The sequence below is a fragment of the Rhinatrema bivittatum genome, chromosome 2 (assembly GCF_901001135.1).
Source record: "Rhinatrema bivittatum chromosome 2, aRhiBiv1.1, whole genome shotgun sequence".
Lineage (NCBI taxonomy): Eukaryota > Metazoa > Chordata > Amphibia > Gymnophiona > Rhinatrematidae > Rhinatrema > Rhinatrema bivittatum.
In genome coordinates, this window is record NC_042616.1 from 158952630 (window position 1) to 158980377 (window position 27748).

Sequence of the window (27748 nt, forward strand, 5' to 3'; positions counted from 1 at the left end):
ATCTAGGAGGGGACTGATAAATACAAATGCTCCATAAACATTACAGTTCATCAAAGTCTGAATTAAAAAATCTTTAGTTTGCTGTCAAAACTGCCTTATTTTTGTATAAATGACTGTTAGCCGCATATGAACTGACCTTTTACCTATTTTGGAAAAGATAAGCTGTTTGTATCACTGTCCTCTGTATTAAAGCTCTTTGCTCAAAAGAGTTTGACAGCAGTAAATATTCTTCATTTACCCATCTCCTATACATGCCATCTTCAGACACTGACTGTTGATCTTAAAAAGTCCTCATCAACTTATCGCGAGTGCAAGAAAGGAATCCTTGGGCTTGGAGCAGGATTGGGGTTTAAACCAGGACTTTAACACCCCATGCTAAACAGAAGTGCACAAAAATGTATGCAAGGATCAACCATATACAGAAAAGAGAGTGGGTGAATAGGGAGGACAGAAAACCAGTATAAAAGTAAATAAGCATAAAGAAGTAATGCAAAGAGAACAGAGGGAGACAGAGTCATGATAAATATTTGGGATTCGGGACCAGAGAAAGACACGTTTGCTGATTCTCATTTGCACACTGCTTTCCTGGATTGCACAATTGTCTGATTCAAGCCTACAAACTATTAAGATTAAAACATATCTTGGAAGCAGCTGACTGCATTTACCCAGGGGCAAAAAACTTTCAAACCGGCGCACGTGCGAGTGTGCGTCAGCCTGGCGCCCAGGGATATGGCTGTTTTATAACTTGCGCGCATGTTACAAAATAACCTGGAAGCCTGCACATATGTGCCAAATTTTAAGTGGGCATGAGCATGGGCACGCAAATCCTGCGTCTACCACGTAAATCGAGAACTTTAACAGAGGTGTGTGTCAACGCCCTTCCCAGTTTTACCAGTTTTTCTCCAGTTCGCCCAGTTAAGAGAGAGGTCCTCCAACCCCCCCTCCCCCCCCAGTTAGCCCTAACCTTTAAAACCCCACAGATCTAACTAGTTTTCTTAATTTTGTAAAAGTTTTGCTGCAGTGGAGGCTTCGGCATGGGTCAGATCGCATAAGTATATATGCGCACATTTCAGGCTCATGTCCCAAATCGCCCATGCCTCGCCCACACCCCACCCTTTTCTGAAAACTTTCTAGGTGTGCACACTGTGGGAGATAGGTGCGTATCTCGCCAGCTTTTAAAATCTGCTCAGAACACACTTAATCGTGCATCCCCTAAATAAAGCGTGTACCGGGCTTTTAAAATTAAACTTTGAGGTTGCACTTTGGAAAACAATAATTCACTTTAGAATGATTACTAATTTGTTTTATATTACAGAAATTATAATTTCACTTGAGATCAATCAGAGCAAATCAGAAGAGCAACAGCAGCTGGAAGCATCCTTAAAGGACAGACAACCTGGTATCGCTCAACAGCAGCAGGACTTAACACACGTGACAAAAGAATGGGCTAGATCTGCAGCTAGCAGCACCACCAAAAAATTTACGCCATGCACAGGTAACCACTATAGGATAGATTGGTTTAAATCAGACACATTGAGGCTGTTTTAATAGAATCCATAATAGAGCTGTAATGGAAGCTGAATTATCTGAGACAATTTTAAGCAAAATATATAAGATAATAAAAACATACCATGTACTGAAATTTTGTTTATAATATATACGGGCCGATTCAGTATGGTGCGCTCGGCTGAGCGCACCTTTAGCCCCGGTTTGGCTGCGTGTTTTCGACGCGCTATTTTTACCTCTTATACAGTAAGGGGTAATTGCGCGTCGAAAACGTGCGGCGCCCCCCCCCCATCCCCCCCCGAAACTAATAGCGCCCGCAATATGCAAATGCATGTTGATGGGCCTATTAGTTATTCCCGCGTGATACAGAAAATAAAATGTGCAGCGAAGCCGCACATTTTACTTTAAGAAATTAGCGCCTACCCAAAGGTAGGCGTTACTTTTGGCCAGCACCAGGGAAGTGTACAGAAAAGCAGAAAAAACTGCTCTTCTGTACACCCTCCGACTTAATATCATAGTGATATTAAGTCGGATGCCCCAAAAATTAAAAAAACTTTAAAAATTAAAAAATATGCCCGCGGGTTGGAAGACAGATGCTCAATTATGCCGGCGTCCGTTTTCTGAACCCGAGGCTGTCAGCGGGTTCGAGAACCGATGCCGGTAAAATTGAGCATCGGCTGTCAAACCCGCTGACAGCCGCCGCCTCCTTTTACCGCTGGCCCTAATTTGCATATCTTTATTTACTGAATTGCGCGCCCAGGAGAGTGGCCTGGGCGCGTGTCAAGAGAGCGGGGGCTCTCCGGCTCTCCCGCACGACTTACTGTATCGGCCAAAGTGTAAGTAGTAGTAAAGGGATACTATATATATTTATTACAAAATTTAAACACCAAATTTTACTATATATATTTATTTAAAGAGAGATTTAACTGAATATTACAGTATGGGGTAGATTTTTTTTAAAAAGCGCGTTCGCGTACTTTTGTTTGCGCACCAGGTGCAAACAAAAGTACGCTGGATTTTTATAAGATACGCGCGTAGCCGTGCGTATCTTCTAAAATCCTGGTTCGGCGCGCGCAAGGCTGCCGATTTTGGGCAGCCTGCGCGTGCCGAGCCGCGCAGCCTGTCACCGTTCCCTCCGAGGCCGCTCCGAAATCGGAGCGGCCTCGAAGGGAACTCTCTTTCGCCTTCCCCTCACCTTCCCCTCCCTTCCTCTACCTAACCCACCCCCCTGGCCCTATCTAAACCCCCCCCCCTTACCTTTGTCCGTAGATTTATGCCTGCGAGAAGCAGACGTAAATCTCTGCGCGCCAGCGGACTGCTGGTGCGCCGTGCTCCGACCCGGGGGCTGGTCCGAAGGCCTGGACCACGCCCCCGGGCCGGCGCCACGCCCCCGGTCCCACCCCCGAAATGCTGCGTCATCGGGTCCTGCCCCCCCGACACGCCCCCTTCCAAAAACCCCGGGACCTACGCACGTCCCGGGGCTCTGCGCGCGCCGGCGGCCTATGGAAAATAGGCATGCCAGCGCGCAAGGCCCTGCTCGCGTAAATCCACCCGGATTTACGCGAGCAGGGCTTTTAAAATCCGCCCGTATATGTTGTGCTTTTTTTTTTTTGGTTTAACTTGTAATCCACCTTCAGTGCTATCTGGTAAGAGTGCTTGAGATGAAATTGTGTTGTGTCATAGCAGCCCACATAACCTCATGCAAAAAAGATATGCATGCTATGTATGATGTAGATTGCCAAAAGGCTGCAGATTCCTGTGAGCAATCTGTGGGCCCCCATAGGTAAATCTTATTATATATAATATTGCCTGCACATTGCCTACAGATTTCCACAGAGCTGTGTAGCTTTGCATAGCCCTTAAAACTACACAGGCGGTGCACGTACCCTCATCAAAAGCTTATTTGTAATGAACTGTAACAGCATACATTGAAAAATAAGAATGCAAGACAAAACACATAAGCAAAAGCCTATCTAATTTGTTTTTATTTTTGGAGCAGAAAGAATGGATTGCAGCCACCACTAGAGGCCGATCCTGCTAGCATCCCTAGCTTTTTTTTTTTTTTTTTAATTCCCTCCTTTGTGGGTGTCTCTTATATATACAATTAGAGGTGGCAACTTCTAAACATTGCTCCACCCACTAGCTGCTCGTCTGAATTTCTAAAATCAATGATAATTGATTCTCTTGGGGTGGTGAGTTAGGAGGATACTGTCCCAAAATGGCTGGCTCAATCTAGCAGCTTAGAGTTTAGAAGCTTGATTTTATTTAACTTCTCATCTGCTTGTAACAGCCCAAATTTCTCTTACTCCTTCATTGCATAGATGGAAACGCTTTTGTGTTTACAATGGGTTCTGTATGGAAAATGTGTTCTCATTGCTTATATCTCTAGAACAGGAGCGGCCAACTCTGGTCCCCGAGAGCCACAAACAGGCCTGGTTTTCAGGATGACCACAGTAAACACGCATGAGACAGATCTGCATACAATGGAGGCAGTGCAGGCAAATCTAGACCAAGTATCATCAAAATTATTTTTAAACAATTTTTAGAAAGCAGAAAAACAGAAAATATAACATGCTAGACAATTTAATACGCTGATTTACCACTATTCTGAAAACTCATTTGAGAGTGGAGTAGCCACCTAATGGTTACAGCAGCAGACTACAACCCAGGGGAAACCAGGGTTCAAATCCTGCTGTCACTCCTTGTGACCTTGGACAAGTCACTTACCCTCTGTTGCCTCAGGTACAAAATTAGACTATAAACCCTGTGGGGATAGGAAAATACCTACAGTACCTGAATGCAATCCACTCTGATGTACACTTTGAAGTGCCAGAAAGCAGAATAGAAAGAATCTAAATAAATAAATATGTTTTCTGAATTTCTGTAGGATCTCGGAGTACTGTTGCACAATCTAGGGGTAATTTTAACCCGCAGGGTTTGTAGCGACAATGAAAATTAAACTACTTGCACAGTTCTGCTTTCCTTATTGCATAACAAAACCTTTCCCCAACAGATTTGCACTCTGCAGGTAATTTTTTGTGGGCACACAACATGTATACATTTGAACAAACAAAACTAGGTACACACTGTTTCTTTCTCCTTTCACACCGCCCCCAGGACTGCCACTTCAGGCCACGGATCAAAGCACCTGTGCTGCTGAACAATAGGCGTACCCTTACCTTTAGACGGCCTGGGCAATAACCAAAGCCCCAGGTTCCGTGGGTGAAATACCGTCTTGCCTGCAGGAATATCTTTGATTATTGCCCTCTGTCTAAATGGTAAAACCAGCATATCTATAGATTTATCCAGCTAAATTCCAGCCGGATAGTTATCCGGCTGGAATGTAGTGGAAAAAGTCAGGGGTGTTCTGGGGGCAGGTGGCAGGCATTTTGGGGAGGAGTGGAGTTAGTTGCATTAGTTAACTGGATAACTTAGATATTCGTAGTTAAGCTGATTAACTTACCCAGTTAACTCTGGTCATGTTGCTGACCTGTCAAAGTTAGCTGGCTAAACATATCCGCTCTGTTAGTTAGCCAGATAAGTAGCTGAGCCACTCAGCAGCTGAATATTGGCCCCAAAGTTAACAACACAGTGTGGATAAACACCATTTTGGCTGGCACTGTGCTACAACGCTCATGGCAAGGCCTATGAGCCCCGACTGCCAGAAATGATCAGTGGAGCTTCACAATGAAAATGAGATACACGATGAAAAGAACGACGACAGCCAGCACCGGAAAACAATTTCCACAACTGCCAATCTTCAGAGTACATTAAATCCTCTGAGAATTGAGATTCTTTTCAAACATTCCGTATTCATAGCTGTGTTTATACAGTACCAGCAGTCCAAGCCTCACACGCCATACAGGAGCTCCTTTATTAGATGTTAACATATTTTCATTGACACTATCAAATAGCAATATCAATCTAGCCAATAGTTTTGAACTAATGCAATGACGACCATTTGAGAGTTTCTGGCATCTATGCAACAATTACTCTTGCAATTAATTGTAATGGAGATTCAATTATTATTATTATTTTTTTTTAACGTGGATTTTCTGGTGTTTAAACCATGAGAATCGTGCCGGACAACACCTGTACAGAGAGTAAATTCTATTTAGAACCGGAGTTGGCAGTTTAAACCTCGAGAGTGTTTTGTATTGCTACGTGGTTTATTTTATTGTATTACTGAATTACTCCAATTTATTTGAGCAATACAGATCCCTCGCTAAATATCCACAGAGGACTAGAGCACTGGCCTTTCTGCAGAGTGATTGATTTTGCAAGCTTTTGTCTGGCATGACTGCTACTGTAAGTTTCTATCACTTGAGCTCCTGATACTACATTGGTTTGGTTGGGTTTTCATTTTGCTTTCATTTTTAAGCTACTTATTACCAGGTGAGAGTGGATTCTTTGCCGGCTGTGATACCCACAAAGAATTCAATACTCTCCAGGTCAAATTTAGCTAGTATTGCACGATCAGCTGAGACTCAGGATTATCTTCCAAGCTCACATCATCCCCATACTCAAGTGCTATTCTCCTGTTTATATTTTTAATCTTGTGTTGCTCCTTTCACAGTTGCTGACCTGCATACTTCTCTACTTGTTGACCACGATGGGTGGATGTACTCTAAAACTAACCTCAGGGGTGTCTTTGTAGCTAAAAGAAATAACCTTTCTGCAAAATCACAAAGCACATGAAAGTGGAAAACAGCCACTAACACCTAATCCTAATCAAAAGGGTCTTCACTCAAGCCAGTTACTAGAACAAACTGGAAAAGTATTTCTAAGCATTAGGCCCCCCCCCCCACCCTGGTAAACTAGTTAAGCTATGTGATTGATTTGTTGTTCTTTTTTTGTAAAAGATATAAATAGATCTCATAATTGGAATGAAGATGTACATTTTGTCTCTATTGTGTATTTAAATGGTAGTAGCTAAATATTTTTGTAATGATTCAAAATTAAAATAGCAAGTAAAAATAGGCATATTATCTGAGAGTCTACTGACCAGAAATGCTATTCAGATGTACAGGGATTTGAACATTTCTCCAGACCTACTTGCCAAGGACAGAATGTGCTTTACCATGTACCCCTGCCCTTCCCGCCTTCCACTCCACCTCCAGAATTTGTTTTGGAGGGGGAGAGAAAGACGAGGCAGTGGAGGTACACAGAGATGCAACAGGATGTATATTTGTTTGAAACAAAACAGGAAATGTCAATGGCACTTCCTATTTCATTTTCGATTTCGAGAGGGAATGAAAGAAAAACAATATTTAATTGTTTTTCCTTTCATTTCATTTTGATAATAAGGACTGCTCAATTAAGAAAAAAATAGAATAAAAAAAGCACTATGTCACTGGTCTGGGCCTCCCCCAAAGAAGGTGCCAGGCCCCAGACCCTTTTTGACTCCCCCACAGAAATATCTGCCCCATAGCGATGTCACTATGGTGCCAGTCTCAGGGCCAACTGCCATTTTTTTCAAGTGACATCAGCGGGGCAGGAGGTGAATGGGCACACCTCCTACCCCTCTCACTAATCAGGACCCCCATGGAAGTTTTAAGTGGGAAGCAGGGTGGTCTCCTAGCCTGGCAGTTTTATCCTGGGGGAGGGGGGAAGATGTCGGAGGGGCACAGACAAGGCCTCATTTCATTATTTTTTTGTTTTTAATGTTTATTTTGGTTCGGAAAAAGGCCCAAACAAACCAAAACATGAAAATAAAGATAAAAAAGAAGTCTAAAATACCCCCCCTCCAACCCTCCCCCCCAAAACCGTAATTTTCGGGGCTGCACTCCCCAGCATGCATTTCTTCCCTGGCAAGTGAACATCCCCCTACCCTTCTACCCACCGCAGATACTTGGAAGGAAATGTAGCAGACTGCTCTCAGAAACCAAAACATATGACAAGGTTTGTCTTATCTTACATGAGCTTCATCACCTCCCAGCAGAAGCCAGAATTCAGTTGAAGGACTTGTCTCTGGTCTTTAAAATGTTTACATCAAAGCTACCCAGAATATTTGGCAGATTTACTGATCAAGTATCAGTCTGCAAGAGCACTGCGGATGGTACTGCCAGCAGCTTTTGTTGACTGTGCCTGCATTTAGATATGAAGTCCCTGCCTCGTCAGAGCGCCTTAAGATATTTTGGAATTCATTGCCGAACAGAGTTATCTTACATTGGGAAAGTCAGTTAAATCCTGGCTACATGAACAGGCTTTTTCTGGGTACTATGTAAAATGAATATGGCTCAAATGAAGATGGAAACTGGTCGATACAAATGGCTGCAAGTAATTGCATTTCTAATGAGGCATTAATCATTATTTTATGTTGTATTTTAATTATTTTTGTTACTGACACTCTATGCTTTGTATTTTGTACCTCACTTTTATGTTTCTGATGAGTTGGTGAGTAATCAAGTTAAAATTAAAGGAGTCACTCTCCAACCCCAGCATTCTCACTCTCTCCTTTCTGCCACCCCCTCAGTCTTTCCCCACATCCAATATCACCCCCTTCCCTGGTAGAGACCCTCTTTTCCCCATTGCCTCTTAGGCTTTGAATGGGGGGGAGGGGGCGCAAAAGAGCCACCTCCTCCTGGGATCCAACTGGGGCCAAAGACATCGCCTAGAGTTGCCAACTGCCAGGTTTTAGTCTGAACGATCCGGTTTGGAGACTTTTTGTAAAGCGTCCAATTATAACAGTAACTGAGCACTGCAAACTCCAATCACGTGGGGGCAGCAGCAATCAATTGAAACCTATGCGACTCCCATGTTCATGCAACTCTTCTCTTTCAGACGGCTGATGCAGGCACAGAACGCCGCGTGTACAGGACAGGGACACGTGCGGGATGAGCTTTGTTTGCAGCCCTCACTGAACACAGAGCCACCACCTCCCATCTCCCACGGTTCTGCTGCTTCCTCCAAGAGGGAGGGTGCACGCCAGTATCTGTCTGTGGAGCCCTTTCCCTTTGGTGGCAGCCAACGAAACCATCACTAGTAAGGGAGGAGGAAGGGACTGGAGCCTTCTGTGGCTCTGGCTTCAGCGTGCTGTCAGAATCAGAAGGGGAGGGAAGAAAGGGAATGGGGGATTTGGGAATGCTGCTGGGCAGAAGGTAGGGGGATAAAGATGAGGATGCTGGGTTGGGGAAGAGAGTGAGATGATCAGTTTGGGCAGAGGGTGGTGGGGGCAGGAGGAGGAGAAAAAACAGGGGGATGCTACATCCCTATTCCTCTGTTGGCCTGATACCTTCTGCATGATTTTCCTCATCCCATGATGTCCTCTGCCTAGATAAGGTGGCCTGAAAGGGGACTATGGTCCACTGTGAGGAGAGGGGGGGGAGAGGCAGGGAAAGAGGAGAAGAGGGATGCCAGTGCTCCGTCTCATGCTCCAGGCTGTTTGCCCCACTTTGGGGTAGATTTTAAAAGGAGCACGCGCATGGTTGGGGGTGAATTTTAGTAAATTACATGCGGCAATGCAATCTGGCCTCCCCCAGTTCTCTCCCAGTCCACTCCTGCCTAACCTTCCTTCCCCTTCCCCTTCCCCTCTCCTCCCCGACCCCTAACCTCCTACCTAGCTACCCGAAAATCTTTTATTTTTCCACTTACTGCTCCTCCTGAGCAGAAGTAGTTTGCACACGCCCGCCGCCTGCCGGCGCGCGCTGTCCCAGCCGGCCTCCGTCCCACCCCACCTCGCTCAGACCCCGCCCCTTTTTCAGGGCCCAGAACTTGTGTGCATATCGGGACTTTCGCACGTGGCCGGGCCCTTTTGAAAATGCGTGCAAGTCCCGATTTTTACATGCGCAGCCCTTTGAAAATCCGCCCATATCTGTATAGTTCTCAATCACCTTCCCATACAGACAGTGGATCAATGAGCAGGGGCATGAAATGGAAAACTGACAGTACCAGGGCTCAAAGTTGGCAACTTAAAGCAGCCACCTTACCAGGTAAATCAATTTGCTCATCCCCAGTAAGTGTATTTTTGAAACCCTGCCAATATAAATATATTGTAGTTGGTTTGCATGAAGACCCTTTTGATGAGATGTCTATTAACTAATGACAGCTTTTGATTCATACACTCATGAATGACCTTGCACCAAGGTCATTCATTTCTTTTGCTGTTTCTTACACACTTCACCCCTCTAACATTTGATTTTGTATCAGAGTCTTTATAATCATCTGTTAAGAGAGCCCCACTCTCCTTTACAGAGACAAACCATATCAATTTGGTGAGATAGTGAATCTCGACAAATCACAATCAATCACAGTCAGAAAGTGAAAACATGGTAAGACCTGGTTGTTTTGAAGTCCCTCAGAGCTGTAGAGATGTATTCAGACAGCCGCTTTTCCATAAGGGCTACTCTTATCCAGGCTCGTCCCTGCAGAGAGGAAGAAATAACGTCACAGCCAAACACATTTCTCATTTGTGTATGGAAATTAATGAGATCAATACAAACAAACATGGGAATTCATTATGGTAATGTGCTGCCAAAAGCACACCACTGTGGCTGAACTATTCAGTGTGATGGCATCATTAGCTGCGAAGCGTGAGAACTACTGCCCCAAGTACAGATGATCATATTTATCAAAAGATAAAATAAGATAGTGGGATTTTCATTTAATTTAATTCTAGTACTCATATCCTGCCTTTCCAGGCTAGTGCTCAAAGCGTATGCACAATATAAACCTAGTAAAATGCAGTATCCATAAAACATACAGATCAAAACAACACTAAATCATACACTTATCAAGTTATTACGACAGCATTAAAAAACAAAATGTAAAAAAAACAAAAAAACAAAAACGTGTATAAAATTGTAAAATGTGGCTAAAAATTCTATGAGATCTTTAGAGCTCAGGTGAAAGCTGTGGTGAGGGGACTGTTCTTCAAATTGTGACTAGATGTCTTAAACCATTCTTAAAACAAGCATGATTTTTGGACAGTTTTACAAGCACTCATTTTACGTGGATTAGACTACTGTAATTCTATTTACATCAGCCTGCTGGGAATTGTTTTAAAGGCCTTACAAGTAGTCCAAAACTCAACTCCCTGGGTATTAACCAGTGCATGTTAGCTTTTGAATGGATCCTAATACTAAAGTCCTTATTCATGCAGAATATAATTTAATAATATACATATATATATACACATACATATACATATATATAAATAGAGAAAGAGAGAGATATTGATTCACTGCTAACTAACCAAAGGAAATGACATTAATTGTGTCATTCGACGCAATATATTGTCAGGCCCCACACACACACACACATTTCCTTTGACTAGTTAGCAGTGAATCAATTGCATGTTCTCACACAGGGAAGGGAAGGGGAAAGGAAATGTATGCACCCCTGTAGGGCTTTCCTCGTTGAGCAGAGTGCGATAGGAAGAGGTGGCTTTCTGCTGAAAGATCCCACTTCTGCCACCTCCCCTCCTGCCCCCCCCCCTTCCCATGCGCTGAGGGATAGAAAGCAGATTCTGATTTGGGAAACATTATTGGCATGACAACTTGTACATGGTTGCCAAAATAATACATAAAGTGGTTAAAAATAAAAGATAAAAACAGTAATGAGTAAAAAAAACAAACCAAAAAAAGCAGCATAGAGAAAGGACAGTTCCAGGATTCTGGAGATGTTCAGTGTTGTCTCTGGTCAGATTATGTTTCTGGCCAAGTAGTACAGCACAATATATTTTGCTGGTATTGTTACTGTTCCTTCCATTTCCCCCAAGATTAGAGAGTTTCCTGCTCATTCTTTTTTTTTTTTTTTTTTTAAGAAAGTCTTTCATATTCTCTCTCAGCTTTGGCAATATGTATCGCTAATATCTTCATGTTGTGCTCAGTACAGGAGAAAATGCATTTCTGTTTCTCCAGTTGTTGCACTGCATGCAGAGTCGGGGCTTCTGGGAATTTCCAATTTTGTGTTTGTCTGCATGCTTCTATTTCTAATTTGTGGTCATTTAAAGTTTTGTCTTTTCTGTGTGCGTGTGTGCGTGCGTGTGTGTGTGTGAGACCAAGATGACGAATTCTGTTACTAGTAGGGACCCATACAAATCCAGTTTCTTTCATTTTCCCAGTTTACATCGCCTACTATTGGAAGGTGTTCTAAGGTCTGCTGTAATATTTGCAGTGTTGCCCTTTCATATGTACAGACCCTATGGGGATCTCCATTAGTGACTGTGGCCTAGTGTTAAGCCTAAGCTAGGTAAGTTAGAGGAATGTATCATTTTGCCACAGGCCCCTCCCCCCTCAACTGGAGGTCGCTACAATGATAGTTTCCTGTCTGCATAGGAACAAGTGTCACCTAGGTTTAAGGTGGCATTTTCTTCTGGATGAAAAGAATCCGATTTTTTTTTTTAAGTTCCCATATCCTTATTGGGTATTGGCTGAAACCCTGTGTTGAGTAGGGTAAGGAGACCACATCTGATTGTGATCTATCATGAGAACAACTTGGTAAAGGTGGAATATCAAATATTTATAAATAATAAGTAATCTTCTGACCCACACCGTTACAAAGTGGATCTCAGTGTTTTGAGTTTTGGTGATTTTATTTGGGAGGACGTTTCTGTCTGTGAGGGAGGAGCAGAAAAGAAGGATTTCCCCCCCCCCTTTTTTGTATTAAATTTTGGATCATTCAGTCAGATTGACCCCAGGGTCTGGTAGGCGGAGGCTAAGAAAGTTGAAGGATACCATCTACAGGAGAGAGAGGAGAAACCTGAGGGCCCCCATAGAAGTTTCTGCCAAGAAGAAGCAGGAAAGGAGAGGTTTGAACATTTCACAGTAAAACTGTGAACCACAGGTATTTGGAAGAGGAGATCCAAGAGGGACAGGAGAACCCATTCCATTCCACTCTGGTAAAACGTTAAGGGAGCACAGACACAGACCAATTTTGGGTTTTATTTACTGCTGTGATTATGGATGTAACAGGAAGAAAATGTACCTAGTGCCAATTATTTATCCTTGAACAAGTTGAACAGTAAACCTTTTTATTTTGGAACACCCTACTCATGTGTCCATGACTGTTTATTGGCACTCACCAGCACAGAGACTATGAGCTTGAGCTCACACCTGCAGAGCAGAGAGGAGACGCAGCCTGGTGGTTGGAGCAGTAAGACTGCAAACCAGGGACGCCAGGGTTCAAATCCTGTATACGCTCCTTGCGATCTAGGGCAAGTTGCTTTACCCTCCTGTTGCCTCAGGTATAAATGAAGGGGGAGATTTACTGTACTGCAATATTTTAATCACATGATGGGCGCAAAGGCTGGTCAATGCCAAATTGGAAAATGGTGTCAAGCAACCTGAGGCTAGGGGATGCTCCGGGCTGGCATTAGACTATCAGGGAGTCTTCTTTAGGTAAGGGTGGTCTAGGGGGGTCTGCAGCCCCCCTAGATCACCAGATTCTTTGGTTCATGTAAGGTGGGGAATAGAGAAAGAGCCCCCACCAGACACCAAGAATTATGGTATAGGTTGGGGGTGGGGGCCAGGAGGCCTGCTATTGGGGGGCAGAGTGTTTTTGATACAGGGGTTCTTTGGTTGGGGCGGGGTTTGAGAAGAGGGAGAGGTATCACTACCCATGTAATTTTTCTATTTTTAAAAACATAAGAACATAAGATCATAAGATGTGCCATACAAGGGTCCATCAAGATGTGCCATACAAGGGTCCATCAAGCCCAGTATCCTATTTCCAACAGTGGCCAATCCAAGTCACAAGTACCTGGCAAGTACCCAAACATTAGATAGATCACAAGCTACTATTGCTTATCAAATTACCATAATAGCAGTTTATGGATTTATCCTCTAGGAACTTATCCAAACCTTTTTTAACTGCTGTAACCACATCCTGTCAGTGACTTCCAGAGCTTAACTATGCGCTGAGTGAAAAAGAATTTTCTTTGATTTGTTTTAAATGAGCTACTTGCTAACTTCATAGTTCCAGCGAAAAATCCTGAAACACCATAATGTTGTGGCCTTGATACAGGAGATTGCTGGCAGCACACGCCATGTTGAGAATAAGCTACTTATCCAAAAATGCAGCCTGATGATCAAAGCACATGGCCATCCTCCACGTATTGAAGCAGGGGCCATAATCCTGTGTGCCCGATCCATCTTAATGACACTGTTCTTTCTGACCAGACCCAAGAGATTTGGAAGCCAGTGCACCACAAAGTAGACCAGATCTGCGCCTTTCGCTTTTTCAGGTAATTCAGTGATCCTCAAATTATTCCAGTGCGAGTGGTTCAAGGTCGATTTTAAAGGTAAATGCAACCAGGGAATTCTCAATCTTATCTAATTTGGCACACACACAGAGGTTAGCAAGTCTTCTATATCTGACACACATCTCAACCTCCTCTAGTCTAGCAGGATTGTCCCGCACCATGTCCACGAGTTAAGCAATCTTATCTACCACTATGTCTAGCCACGAGTCCACTTTTACCGTGAGTTTAGTGGCAAAAGCCTCTAACAGGTTAGAAGAAGAGCTCTTACCACCAGCCGCGTCAATAATGAAGTTTTCTTGCTCGTCACCTGATGGTGTGTGGTGGTCATTCTGTCAGATCAGATGATAGATTCTTGAGCAACTTCATGTTAGAGCTCCTATCGCCCATAATACTTGTATGGAACTCTGTCTCAGATCCTCAGACACTGAATTAGGTTTTGCGGCAATATTTTAAGACACAGAATGCAATTAAGTAGTTGGCCCAGCGAGTGCTCAGCCTCAGGGTTCAGAGCATAACCGGAAGTCTGAAAGAGCACCATTTTAAGAAGTGCACTCCTACCCAATAGAGAAAAATTCAAATGTTGTCATGCTTCCATTTTTCATATCCAGTATGGTCTCCTGCACTTTCACCACATTTAATTCATACATATTTTTCCTCATCAACAGGAATATATAACCCTAAATATTTCAAAGCTCTATGTTGCTGCAACAATGGAGTGCATGTCCCTATTTGTGCTGGTTGATCAGAATTCATAGGCAAAATTTCCCATTTTTGATAATTGATAGCCAAACCAGCAAAGCTTTCAAGTGTCTTAAATATAGACAATATTTCAGGAATAAAATTATTATTGGCTAACAATAAAACATCATCCGCAAACAAGCTTAAATTCCTTTTCCCCAATATGAATGCCTTTAAATAAAGGATCAGAAATAGCTTTCTCGAAAACTCTCTGCAACAAAAAAAAGTGAGACTTTGCAAGGACTGAGCCCTGGCACTGAATTTGCCCCTTGGCTTCATAGTTGCCCATTAAAAAGGGCTATACATAGGTAGGTTTAGTGATGCTCGAGTCCTGGGAGTTTCTGCTGTTTTGGTATGGCAGTTTTGCTACATAAATGCTAAGAAGCAGCTGTATGTCATGAAGTCCACACATTCCCACACAAAAGGAGCAGGAATAATGTAGCTGTTTCAGAGCCCTCATTCATGTCTGCTGAAAGGAAAGAGAAGTGCAGATTGGAAAACAGAATAAGCCAGACTGCTACAGATCCCTACACAGAACCTATACACTAGCAGTATATATCACCTTGGTCACACAAGCAGAACTGAAGACATGTACTTGCCAGGTATTCGTAACCTGGATTGGCCACTGTTAGAAACAGGATGCTGGGCTTGACTCAGTATAGCAACTTATGCTCTTAGACCCTCACCAATTACAGAATAAGTGACCAAAAATTAGAAACAAAAATATGAAGGCAAAAGCTGATCTGGAAACTCCAAAAAGCCAGATTCTATATGCATGCATGCAATGCAACAAATAAAACCAGAAAATTCAAAGATATCAGAGATGCACAGTTCCCAAAACAGAGAAAACTAAAGACTTCCCAAAAAAGAATGAAGAAAAAACTCCTTATAATTCGAGAAAAAACAATAGTTGTAGCAGCAATATCTTGCAGCAGATCAAAAACATTAGCTGATCAGGGGCAATATGGACCATATATACTGTATCTTTGTTAAAAGGAAAACTTCTTTTTGTTTCTTACCTTGGCTCTAGAAGAACTGACATTCTCCATGTTTTCAATGCTACAGATGCAGTTGTGCGGTACCTTAGCACATGCCACTCGGATATAGTCCCAGAAACTCCGAGGACTTTCATAGCCAAACCAGGTGAACTGACCTGAATCAAAAGACAGAGAGCCAAGAGAGAGAGAGAGAGCATTTATTTATTTATTTATTTATTTAAGACTTTTATATACCGACTTTATTTTATTTATTTGTAGCTTTTATATATACCGAGGTTTAGCACAAGCCTTCACCCCGGTTTACATTGAAACAAAACAATTATACATAGAACAAGTTGTGAAACGAAAGTATATGCATATAGCAGGTCATGGAACAGGTTGTAACAGGAAATAACTAAAATATCTTAAGTCAAATAACGAAAATGAATATAGAAACGAAAAAACGAGGAAGGTAGATACAAACGCGTGCTCTAAACACAAGAACGTATGAGTGGGAAATGAAAGGAAAGAGGGGGGGGAGAGAGGTAGAAGGTAGGGGTAAGGGGAGGGCAAGAGGGGGGGGGCAAGGGGAGGAGGAAGGGGTAAAGAAGAGGAGAAGAGGGGAGTATGAGGGGTGGACTAAGGCATCACAATTGTAATTAGCCTAAATTATCGTTGAAAGTCTGGCTGAAGATCCAAGTTTTCAGTTCTTTTTTGAATGATTTATTATCGCTGATAGTGGTGAGGTAGCATGGTAGGGCGTTCCAAAGTTTTGGCCCCGCTATGGAGAGAGCTCTATTTCTGGTGTTAGTAAGCTTTGCCATGGGGTAAGCGGGTATTTCGAGTAGTCGTTTGTCGGACGTTCTGGTGTTCCGTTGAGGTTTGTGGGGGTGGAACATTTTACTGACTGCGGAGTTACCTGTGTTGTGTACTGCGTTGTGGATGATCGTCAGGGTTTTGTATTCTATTCTCTGAATGACTGGTAGCCAGTGTAGACTTTTTAATACTGGGGTGATGTGATCAGATTTTTTATTTCCGGTCAGAACTCTAGCAGCGGCATTTTGCAGTAACTGTAGAGGTTTTATGGTGGATTTGGGAAGACCTAATAACATTGAGTTGCAGTAATCTAGGCTGCTGAAGATCAGGGATTGTAGTACTGTTCGGAATTCCTGATGGTGGAGCAGCGGTTTTAGGTGTTTTAGTACATGAAGTTTATAGAAACCTTCCTTTGTTTTGGTTGCTATGTTTGTTTTTAGGTTGAGATCTTTGTCGATCCATACGCCGAGGTCCTTTGTTGAGCTTTTTAGAGGTATGGAGATGATGTTGATTAGAAGATAGTTGTGGGAGATGGTTTGGTCTGAGACGTTTCGTCCAATGAGGATACATTCAGTTTTATTCATGTTTAGGCATAATTTTAACTTGTTGAGCATGTTTCTAATTGTGGTTAGGTGTTTGGCAGCTGTGCAGAGAGCGTCTTCTATTGAGTTGGTGACAGGGATGATGAACTGAATGTCGTCGGTGTACAGAAAGAAAGTTATTCCAAGACTGGAGATGAGGTGGCAGAGAGGGATTAAGTAGATGTTAAAGAGGGTGGCCGAAAGGGTAGATCCTTGTGGTACACCGGTGTCTAGAGAGAGGGGTTTCTTGATACATATCAAATCAACTCGGTTTACATCAAACAAAGCATAACAATAACCAACCATATAACAAGAGACAATTTGAGGAGCATAAAAGTTACATTCCAACAAGGTAGCCTTAACTGGGAGAAGGAAACAAAGCATGCGTGATCAGTGGGGCAAGACTGTGGCACACAAATGCAATTGTTGAGAGCTCATAAAAACTTGGAACTAAACATAAGCAGAATGGTGCAGAAGGGGATATCAATCACTGTACAGAGGTGACAGGGAAAATCCTCCCTGACACCCTGAAGAAGTGACAGCAGGAAGTCAGAAAGAGGCCATGGAAGAAAACTCTGGACTCTCACCCTATCTCCTAGAAGGTGATCCTTACTCGGACCATCACTGATAGAAAAGTAATCGGACAGAACGAGAAGTCACACCCTACTCATGTGGAAAGCAAGATCCTTACTTGTAGATCAAACCAGAGCCTAAGTACATTAAAGCAGCTGGAAGGAGAAATGAGCAAACTAGATGGGCTTTCTGTTGAACTGCTATTGTATTTCATGTTACTATGCAATTATAAGATCCCATGCAAATTTCTATGAAGAATGGCAAGATTCTGACATTTTTCAATCAGTATGATAGAATGTCCCACACGAGACCATTTATCACAGTTGTAAGATCCCAAAAGGAGGGCCCGTCAAGATGTTTTCCCAAAATAAAACATTAGTTATCAAACAGATTTACATGCATCCTTCCCTCTGTAAGTTTAAGTGCAGGTATACCTGTCAGATTTTCACTGGCAGACTTGCAGAACCGCCTGGAAATAGGGTTAACACAGATATCCATGTTATAACAACTATAATACATTTCTTTTAAAAGATTACGGTTCCTTGTGCAGGATAATGTAGTAAAAACAGGCTCGCAGCATATCACTGCTGCTCCCCCGACGTCACTTCCCACATTACCAGAACTGTGCATTAGCAGTAAGGCAGCAATAAAGATCCTTTCACACAGGGAGACACTTTATCATTATTCTCTCATTCTGTTACTTATAGGAAAAATAATCACAGTGATTACAGGGTGGTATAACATGGAGGGATGTAATCTGTGTGAACTAATGCAGTAAACTAATAGAGGACCCAATTTGCTCAGCAATTTTCTCACAACACGCGAAATGGGAGAAAACCTTTAGAAGTCCCTGCTCTGTGGTGCGACAAGCAGGACATTGCCTGACTAATTTAAACCAGGACATTCAGGGGAACTTACCCACCTAAGTCTGTAGCTGAATATATCTGGATAAAATCACCTGGACAACTTTAGGACAGCGAAGCACGTGACCAGATTGACATGGGTAGGGTTCAAAATCAGTGCTACCAAGCTAAGGTTCAGCTCTCCCCCCCCCCCCCCCCCACCCCCATCCTGCTTCTTTTTAAGCCAACTACATTTTACCTGGAAACAATTCTGCCAGTCGACAGGGTGGGAGTTCGCCTTGGTAACTTCAAAAATGTTATCTGTACAAATCCTTTTGAATATTGATCTCTTAGTAAATAGGCCCCAAAGTTAGCATGTTTTGCAATGGTGTTGAAATTCTGATGTACGATATTGCCAAAAAAAAAAAAGGCAAACGTTAGATATCTATCACTCCTGCAGAAAGAGACGGTAGTTTTTTTCTTTAATTTGTGTACATATTCTGAAAAAAGTGGCACTAATCTCCATAGAGTGATGCCCGCTCTTGCATTTCTCATATAAATGTATTTTTATTTAATCATGTATTAAACCTTTGATGTATCAAAAATGTCAATTACTTAAAAACCAACACCACCAAACTGTTGCACTAGTGGACCCTTGGGCTAAGATGGGATTGGCACAACCTACAGGTTCCCACTACTGGCAGGAGGACCTGGACAAAGCAGAGACCCTACTGGAGCTTCCCTATACCAGCCCTCATTCCCCTTGAGTTCAGCCTTTGGGTGCCGGCAGGTCTTAGATGGGGGTCTCTGCTGATAACGGACATGGTCATCCTTGGATCGAAGCAGAGAGAGGTCGGATGGTCCAAGCAGGTGGCAGTCAGGTTGCAGGCTGCGGTCAAATGAATCTGGTTACAGGCAGCGGTCAGTGGCAGGCTGTGGTCAGGGAAATCCAAGATCAGGCTAATCCAAGATCAGGCTGAGCTCAAACAAGGTGTCCATCCGAAAGGGATAGGCAGGGCAGGCAGGCAAGGAAAGGCAGACAAAGAATACCGAAAACCAGGCTGCAACTGAAGGCAAGACACTGAGGCAACCCACTCTACTGCCAGAGTAGTGGGATATGTTGCTAAGGCAATGAGGCAGGAGCGGATGAGCCCTTTCATAGGGCTTTAGTGCTGACATCATCATCATCCAGCACCACGGGGCCTTTCCCGCCACTGGCCCTTTAAATGAAGGGAGATCAGGGGGCTGAAGCGCGCATGCCTAGGGAGAGGTACGTTAGCTGGGACCAGCGGTGTCGGGCCACGTAAGGATTTGTCAGTGTTGGGTCACAAGCAAAGTTGTCGGCGCCGGACTGCTTAAGGAGTCAGCATCATCGGGCCACATGCAGAGTCAGTGGTGCTGGGCCACATGAAGGGTTGGCGGTGTCTTGCCACATTGGAGAGTGGCGGATCGCCACTTGGAGCTCAGGCAAGGCGTCAGGAGCAGGCAGGCCAGACTCGGCCAAGGGATTGAGCACAACAGTCCACAGGAGAAGCCCGTGGACCACCAAACATGACACTTCCATTACATCCATATCTTATACATTCACACCATAAAATCCTTCTTAAAGGTAACAAATACAAAAATAGCACTCAGTTCATAGCACTGAGATGTTTATGCTGAGGTAATAGCTACTAAACAGAGAGAATGTTTTCTAAATTTATAACAAAGTAAATGCTGAGGTTGTGTGAAAAGTTTTTTTTCCTATCTGATAATAGTGCAAGACTTATAGACAATGGCTAACGGGCAATCAAGTCCATTTGTAAAATGATCTCCGATGTCAGACAATTTGGAACACAAGTATCCCAAGTTCCCCTGAGGAAGCCCGTTTTCAGCAGGTGAAACAAAGACCTTGCTGGAGCTAGCGATTCTTCCAACAACAGATTGGTGACTGGGGCTTATGACTGAATTTATTAAACAAAATATTTGTGTTTGTTTCTTCAACTTTAAGAGAGGGACACAGTCATTTTTTCTACCAGAGGATTTATCAACGATTGGCAAATGTGAACTCAGCTTTCTATAATGTATCCTTTGGAAAATCCTTACAGACAAGTTTTGAATATGGATGTGTAAATGCTTAAAGCTGCTATTATTAATGCTTACTTCATTGCTAAAACTAGTACAATCAGGATCACAGTATCCTATTGGGTTCTAAACCATTGTGCTGCTATTTTTGTACAAGTATTACAATTACCTTTAAGAAAAGTAGGGTATGGATTTTATGGAGTGAATGTATATAAATGTATGAAATACGTGTAACGGTTGTGGACTCTTAGTCCAGAGCGAAGGATGATAAACCACAGAGGATTAGCCCCAGTGAACATGTCTCTGGAAGGTGGTATGGACAACAGCCCCACTGGATATAAGGTTCCACAAGCCAGGTAGCCCTCCAAGGAGCGGAGAGCCTAAGAGCGGAGAGCCCCCGAGGAGCGGGTACTCCAGACGTTCCTACTGTAGTGGATACCAAGAAGAACAGTCCAATCCGAGGGTCTGGGATAGGCAGCGTGGAGCAGAGATGGGGTCCAGGCGGAAGATCCGGGGCAGGCAGCAAGGTGCGGAGTCGAGGTCCAGGCAGAAGATCCGGGGCTGGCAGCAAGCTGCGGAGTCAATGAAACAAACCAAGGTCAGGACAGGCAGCAGACAGACGAAATCGAGAACACAATCCGAGGTCAACCAGGAGACAAGGAATGCAAGAAGAGGCAAGGACAGCCAAACACCATAGGAACCTTGTTGCAAGGCGATTTCCTGTTCCCAGGGAGAGGTTTAAATCTCCCTGGCTGATGACATCATCTTCCAGGACTGGCCTGGTTTTCGCGCCGCAGCCCCTTTAAAGGGCAGAGCCTGCTGCGCTTTACCCGATGTTGTCTGCAGAGCTGCCGGGGAAGTCACGCTATGGACCGTGCGCAGCCTGCTGCGTCGGAGGAGCCCCTGTGCCGGTGGATTCACGGAGGTAGGGGGGCCTGGCCGCCACAACAATATGGATGAAATGGATAGTGGTGTTAGTTTTCAAGTAATTAACATTTTTGATAACACTAAAGATTTAATACATGATTAAATAAAGATTACATTTGTATGAGAAATGCAAGAGAGGCCATTGAAATTTCCCATCGCGCCCCCGTCTAGATAATATTAGAATAGCGTAGTAGGAAGAATACATAGGAAACGTGGAGATTTCTGATTTATCTAGTTAATGATACTGCTTTCCAGGAATATTTTATGAACAAATGGGATTTATATTTAGAGCATAACCAGGAGTATATAGATAATCCGGTTTTGTTTTATGAAATGGCCAAAGTGGTGTTAAGAGGTGAGATTATTGCCTTTATCATAAAAAAAGAGGAAGAATATTCAAGCAGCTCTTTTACGATTGGAGAAACAGTTTGAGAAGCATAATCTAGCACTTAGAAAAACTGCAGATCATAGGGAACAATTTATAGCACCTCAGGTGACAATTAAGTCCTTGCTACATCATAGCACTAAAAAAAATCTTTATTATAAATTCTAAATTTTTCAATTTGGAGAAAAGTCTGGTAAATTAGTGTTAGATTCTACATTAATCTGTATTAGGTTTAAGTACATTGCTGTTCTGAGGAATGAAACAAGAGTATTGACTAGTAATTGGGAAATGCTTAGTGTGTTAAAAATGCTTTATAAAGATCTATGCACTTCTCAGTTCTCTAATTTAGATCAAGCCCAGAGATTTCTGAGAAAGATTCATCTACCTAGTATAATGCCCCTTTGATTAAAGATGAGATTGGGATAGGCATTCAGAAAATGAGATTGTGTAAAGCCCCAGGGCCTGATGTATATGGTCCTGATTTGTTTTTAGCATTTTAGTAGATAAGTGATAGATTCTCTGCTTTCTTATTATAAGGCCTTTGTTAGAGAAGGAGGATTTCCTTTGGCATCTTATTTAGCATTAATAACCATGATCCCTATGCTTCCTGAGTCTTATTGCCTGATCTCTTTATTAAAATTTGACACCAAACTGTTTGTGAAAATACTAGTGGATAGATTGACTTTGTTTCATCTGGATTTGATCTCAGAAAGCAATGTAGGCTTTGTATGTGGTACATATTCCACTACAAATGTGAGGCTTGTTTTGGCAGCAATGGAAAAAGCAATTAAGCTAAAAATCCCTTCCTTGATTATTAGTTTCAAGGCTTTTGATCGTATGGAATGGAATTATTGATTTTTTTTGTCCTAGATAGAATAGGCCTGATAGGAAATTTAAAAAAATAATTCAGTTGCTATATGCAGAGCCTTGTTTTTTGTTGGTTTTTTTTTTTTACTTTCGTTGGAGTCTTTAACAAGAACTATATAAGTGGACAATAGCAACTGAAGGTATTCGGCTGGGTCATACATGCTTCAAAACTGCAGCATGTGGCAACAATCTTTTGATATTTGTTTCAAAGCTTAAGGCTCTTTGTCATGCTTGGAGGACATATTTGCAGAATTTGGGTGGATCTCAGTGTTTTGGTTGAATAAAACTAAATTTGAAGTTATGGCATTCCCAAAATAGATTCAAAGTTGGTGGGGGAGTGACTTTCCCTTTAAATGAGCAATGAGTTCTTTTACATATGCAGGAATAAAAATTCCAGAGGATCAGCAACTCCTGTACATAATTAATATTTCTCCATTATTGAGTATTTGAAGCTTAAATTCCAACAGTGGCAAATTTTGCCTCTTTCTTTGAAGGTTTTATGTTCTGTAAGTCCTAGCAATTCAGCTCTTAAAGAGGGATATTAAATACTTGAATGCTTTCTTATTAAAAGTTTTTGTGGAAAGGATCTAAATCTAGAGTTCTGCTGCGCTGGTTAAAAACTGGAAGCAAGAGGGCTTAGCACTCCCAGATCTCAAAATATATATAGGGATAGATTTTAAAAGCCCCGCGCGCGTAAATCCTGCCGGATTTACGTGCGCAGGGCACTTGTGCGCCGGCACGCCTATTTTGCATAGGCTGCCGGCGCACGCAAGTCCCGGGGCTTTGCTTGGGGGGCGTGTTGGGGGGCGTGTCGGGGGAGGCGGTCCGTGGGAGGGGCCGGAGATGTGAAAGCAGTCCGGGGGAGGGGCCGAGTGCTCCAGCACAGCGGCCTGTGCCGGGGGCAGGGAGCCGGCGACAGGCGTAACTCAACGAAATAAGGTAGGGGAGGGGGATGACAAAAAAAAAGTTCCCTTCGAGGCCTCCATTCCCTTTGAGGCCGATTTCGGAGCGGCCTCAGAGGGAATGGAGGCAGGCTGCGTGGCTCGGCGTGTGCAGGCTGCCGATTTTGCGCAGCCTTGCACGCGCCGACCCGGCGTACTTTTGTTTGCGCTGGTTGCGTGTACTTTTTAAAAATCTGCCCCATAATGAGGCCTGCCTAGTTAGGATTCATTGGTTGTTTGCTATTTCTATTTATATACATTTTTATATGGAATCTGAGTTATCTGCACAGTTTTCATTATGTTATGAGCTACATGATAGAGGTGCTAAGCTGCTGAGAAATATCGGGACTAGTGTTTTGACAGTTCCTATGTGGCACTTATGGAGGAGGGTTGCTAAGCTAACAGGTTGTAATTCAGAAATCTCCCCCTTCCTACCTATTTATTTATTTATTTATTTAAGTTTTTTATATACCAACATTCAAGACGGTAGTCCCATCATGCTGGTTCACAAGAAACAGGGGTGCAATAAACTTTACAATTTGAACAATGGTGCAGAAAAGCAGTTACATGTAACAGGGAATCAATAACTTGGAGTAAGAAGGAAAATGAAGATCAGATAATTATATATATATATATATAATAACATTATAAGGGGTGGCTATTAATGCTATTACTAGCGAAGTATGCTGATTGAAGGGAGTTAAGTAATGTTGGAGTTAGGAAAGGCCTAAATCACTGTTAACCTAAATCACTGTTAACCTATTCAGGTTAACAGTGATTTCCCAGCAGGAGACCAGGTAAAAACATTTTCAATTGGGCTAGATTGGGGATCATTCAAGTTAAGCATTTATTGGGGAATGATGGTGAGATGCTTTCATTTCAGAAATTAAAAGAGCAGTATTCTTTGGGTAATAAAAATTACTTGCTTATCTATAAATGAGGCATTATATCCGCTCTTTGAATAAAAGTTATCTTGACCCCAGGCTATGAACCAGGAGACCAGGGTTCAAGCCCCACTGTCGCTCCTTGTGACCTTGGGCAAGTCACATTACCCTCCATTACCTTATGTAAAAACCTAGATTGTAAACCCTCTGGGGGTAGGGAAATACCTACAGTACCTGAATGTAATCCGCTTTGAAATGCTAAAGTGTGAAAAGCGGAATATAAAAAAAAGAATTAAAAAAAACCCCAGCTGTACAATCTTGACCACCAACCAAATATTGCTCCTTAGCCAAGTCTGTTCATGGTCTTCCCTCTTTGGTTTTCACAGCCTTTCTGGATAGATCACCATACAAGTTCCGATAACAACACTTGGGCTCTCCCCCATCTCCATGTCTTTTATTCCAACCTCTCAGCTCTGAAGGTAAACAAAATCTGGACTTGACAAACTTATGATCTTCCTTTAACATAGCCATCTACATAACTATGTAAAAAGAAATCATTAATTGCTTCTATATATCATGATAAATAAAAAAAAACATAATAACCTTTAAGCATGCATTATAAGTATATATAAATCTGGTGCCTTTAATAATTTTTATGGTCACAAAATTTGTGGATTTCAATTAGGTTTTATCTGCTTTGGAAATATTGCAAGCAGCTTGTATATTTCATGTCAATTCTTAACTCTGTATGTTAAAAGCAAATGTTGCATTAATTTGTCATCATAAATTGGAACCTTTTTTTATTTGCATTTCCCACTTTAAATAGACTCGCTGAAAGGGCTGATAGGACATTCAATCGGCACTGTGACTTAAGTCATTACACAGCTAAGAGGCCTTGTTGGAATCCTCATTAGAATAATATTTCAGTGAACCTAACTCACAGCCTCCTAACGAGCATGCAGTACCTTGCTTTGTTTTTTTCCAGTTCTAGTCTAGCCATGACATCGTTCTGTAAATCGATATCTAGGCTCCTGTAAAGACAGTTTGATTGCTCTGATTTCCACAGTTTGTTTCACATGAAAGAGCTACATTAGGCGTGGATAGACCAACCCTAAAGTAATTATGACCAACCTGGAAGGTCTTTAAAAGTGCTTAATGCACAAGTAGGAGGAGATGAGGACCCTTAACCCCACACAGGATTGAGAAGTAAAAAAAAACCCCAAACCCTGATGTTCATTATTACATTTACAAATCACTAACTGGAAATGTTAGATCAAAATAGATTTGAAATAGCAAGTAGTGTCAAAAATATTTTTTAAGTTCTGAGGAATTGTATTGTTAACTTACCCAAACATTTTTTTTTCATTTTTGATTTTATAATTTCCCTACAATGCCATAGAGGCATCTGTGCAGTATACATGCCATTAAAGTAGTTTTCTGTTTTATCTGTGTATTGCCATTTAGTTTATTTTAATATTTGCAGATACTGCCACATCATACTGGTGCTCTGTGCAGTTTACAAGATACAGGAATCAATACAGATGCATTCTATGTGGCTTGTTGTGTATTTTCTGTTACAAGTATTTTGAGGTAAAAGTGATGTGTCCGTGCTTAGGACAGATCATAGACACATATGCACATCTCTGTTATTCAACAGATTCTGCTTCTTCTCCTTTTCTTTCAAAATGCACAGTACCTGAATGTTCCTGAAGACTGGAAGGTGGCCAATGTAACCCCAATATTTAAAACGGGCTCCAGGGGCAATCCGGGAAACTATAGACTAGTGAGCCTGACTTCAGTGCTGGGAAAAATAGTGGAAACTATTCTAAAGATCAAAATCTCAGAGCAAAAGAAAGACATGGTTTAATAGAACACAGTCAACATGGATTTACCCAAGAGAAGTCTTGCCTCACAAATCTGCTTCATTTTTTTTCAAGGGCTTAATAAACATGTGGATTAAGGTGAACCGGTAGATGAGGTGTATTTGTCAAACACCTTCTGAAAATCCAAAGTCCCTCATGAGAGGCTTCTAAGAAAACTAAAAAGTCATGGGATAGGAGGCGATGACATTTTGTGGATTACCAACTGGTTAAAAGACAGGAAACAGCGAGTAGGATTAAATGGTCAATTTTCTCAGTGAAAAAGGGTAAACAGTGGAGTGCCTCAGGGATCTGTACTTGGAACAGTGCTTTTCAATAGATTTATAAATGATCTGGAAAGGAATACGATGAGAGAGGTTATCAAATTTGCAGATGATACAAAATTATTCAGAGTAGTTAAATCATAAGCGGATTGTGATACATTATAGAAGGACCTTGCAAGACTGGAAGATTGGGCATCCAAATGGCAGATGAAATTTAATGTGGACAAGTGAAGGTGCATATAGGGAAAAATAACCCTTGCTGTAGTTACACGATGTTAGGTTCCATATTAGGAGCTACACCCAGGAAATAGATCTAGGCATCATAATGGATAATACTTTGAAATAGTTGGCTCAGTGTGCTGCAGGGGTTAAAAAAGCAAACAATGTTAGGAATTATTAGGAAGGGAATGGTTTACAAAACAGAAAATATCATAATGCCTCTGTATCGCTCCATGGTGAGACCGCACCTTGAATACTGTGTACAGTTCTAGTTCCCGCATCTCAAAAAAGATATAGTTGCGATGGAGAAGGTACAGAGAAGGGCGACCAAAATGATAAAGGGGATGGAACAGCTCCCTTGTGAGGAAAGGCTGAAGAGGTTAGGGCTGTTCAGCTTGGAGAAGAGAAGGCTGAGGGGGGAATATGATAAAGGTCTTTAAAATCATGAGAGGTCTTGAATGAGTAGATGTGAATTGGTTATTTATACTTTCGGATAATAGAAGGACTAGGGGGGCACTCCATGAAGTTAGCAAGTAGCACATTTAAGACTAATCAGAGCAAATTATTTTTCATTCAATGCACAATTAAGCTGTGGGATTTGTTGCCAGAAGATGTGGTTAGTGAAGTTAGTGTAGCTGGGTTTAAAAAAGGTTTGGATAAGTTCTTAGAGGAGAAGTCCATTAGCTGATATTTATCAATTTGACTTAGGGAATGGCCTCTGCTATTACTGGCATCAGTAGCATGGGATCTTCTTAGTGTTTGGGTACTTGCCAGTTTCTTGTGACCTGGTTTGGCCTCTGTTGGAGATAGGACGCTGGGCTTGATGGATCCTTGGTCTGACCCTGCATGGCAATTTCTTATGTTCTTAAATTATTGGTGTCACTATCTATAGATTTCCTTAGCTCCTGAAAACTAGTAAGTGAATGTGCTCTACTATTTTCCTGTAATAACTGTGGTTTTGGCTTAATTATTCAACTGCCTTTTATAATTTACTGTTTCTTTCTAGACACTAAGGTTGGACATTTAGCTGAATATGGAATAATTAGCGTTTAGTTGTTGCTGTTTAGTAAGACCCTATCCATC

General features: G+C 42.2%; 1 protein-coding gene across 2 annotated transcripts in view; it reads right to left on the bottom strand.

Annotated features, from left to right (window-relative positions):
• The window catches only part of RUNDC3B (RUN domain containing 3B), a 445916-nt gene that overhangs the window by 177465 nt on the left and 240703 nt on the right, over window positions 1-27748 (bottom strand). For both annotated transcript variants that reach the window (XM_029588802.1, XM_029588803.1), the window contains exons 3-4: window positions 15466-15599; window positions 9784-9869 (exon numbers count right to left, since the gene is read on the bottom strand). In XM_029588802.1, the coding sequence (XP_029444662.1) occupies window positions 9784-9869; window positions 15466-15599 (220 nt within the window). The remainder of the gene's footprint in view (window positions 1-9783; window positions 9870-15465; window positions 15600-27748) is intronic.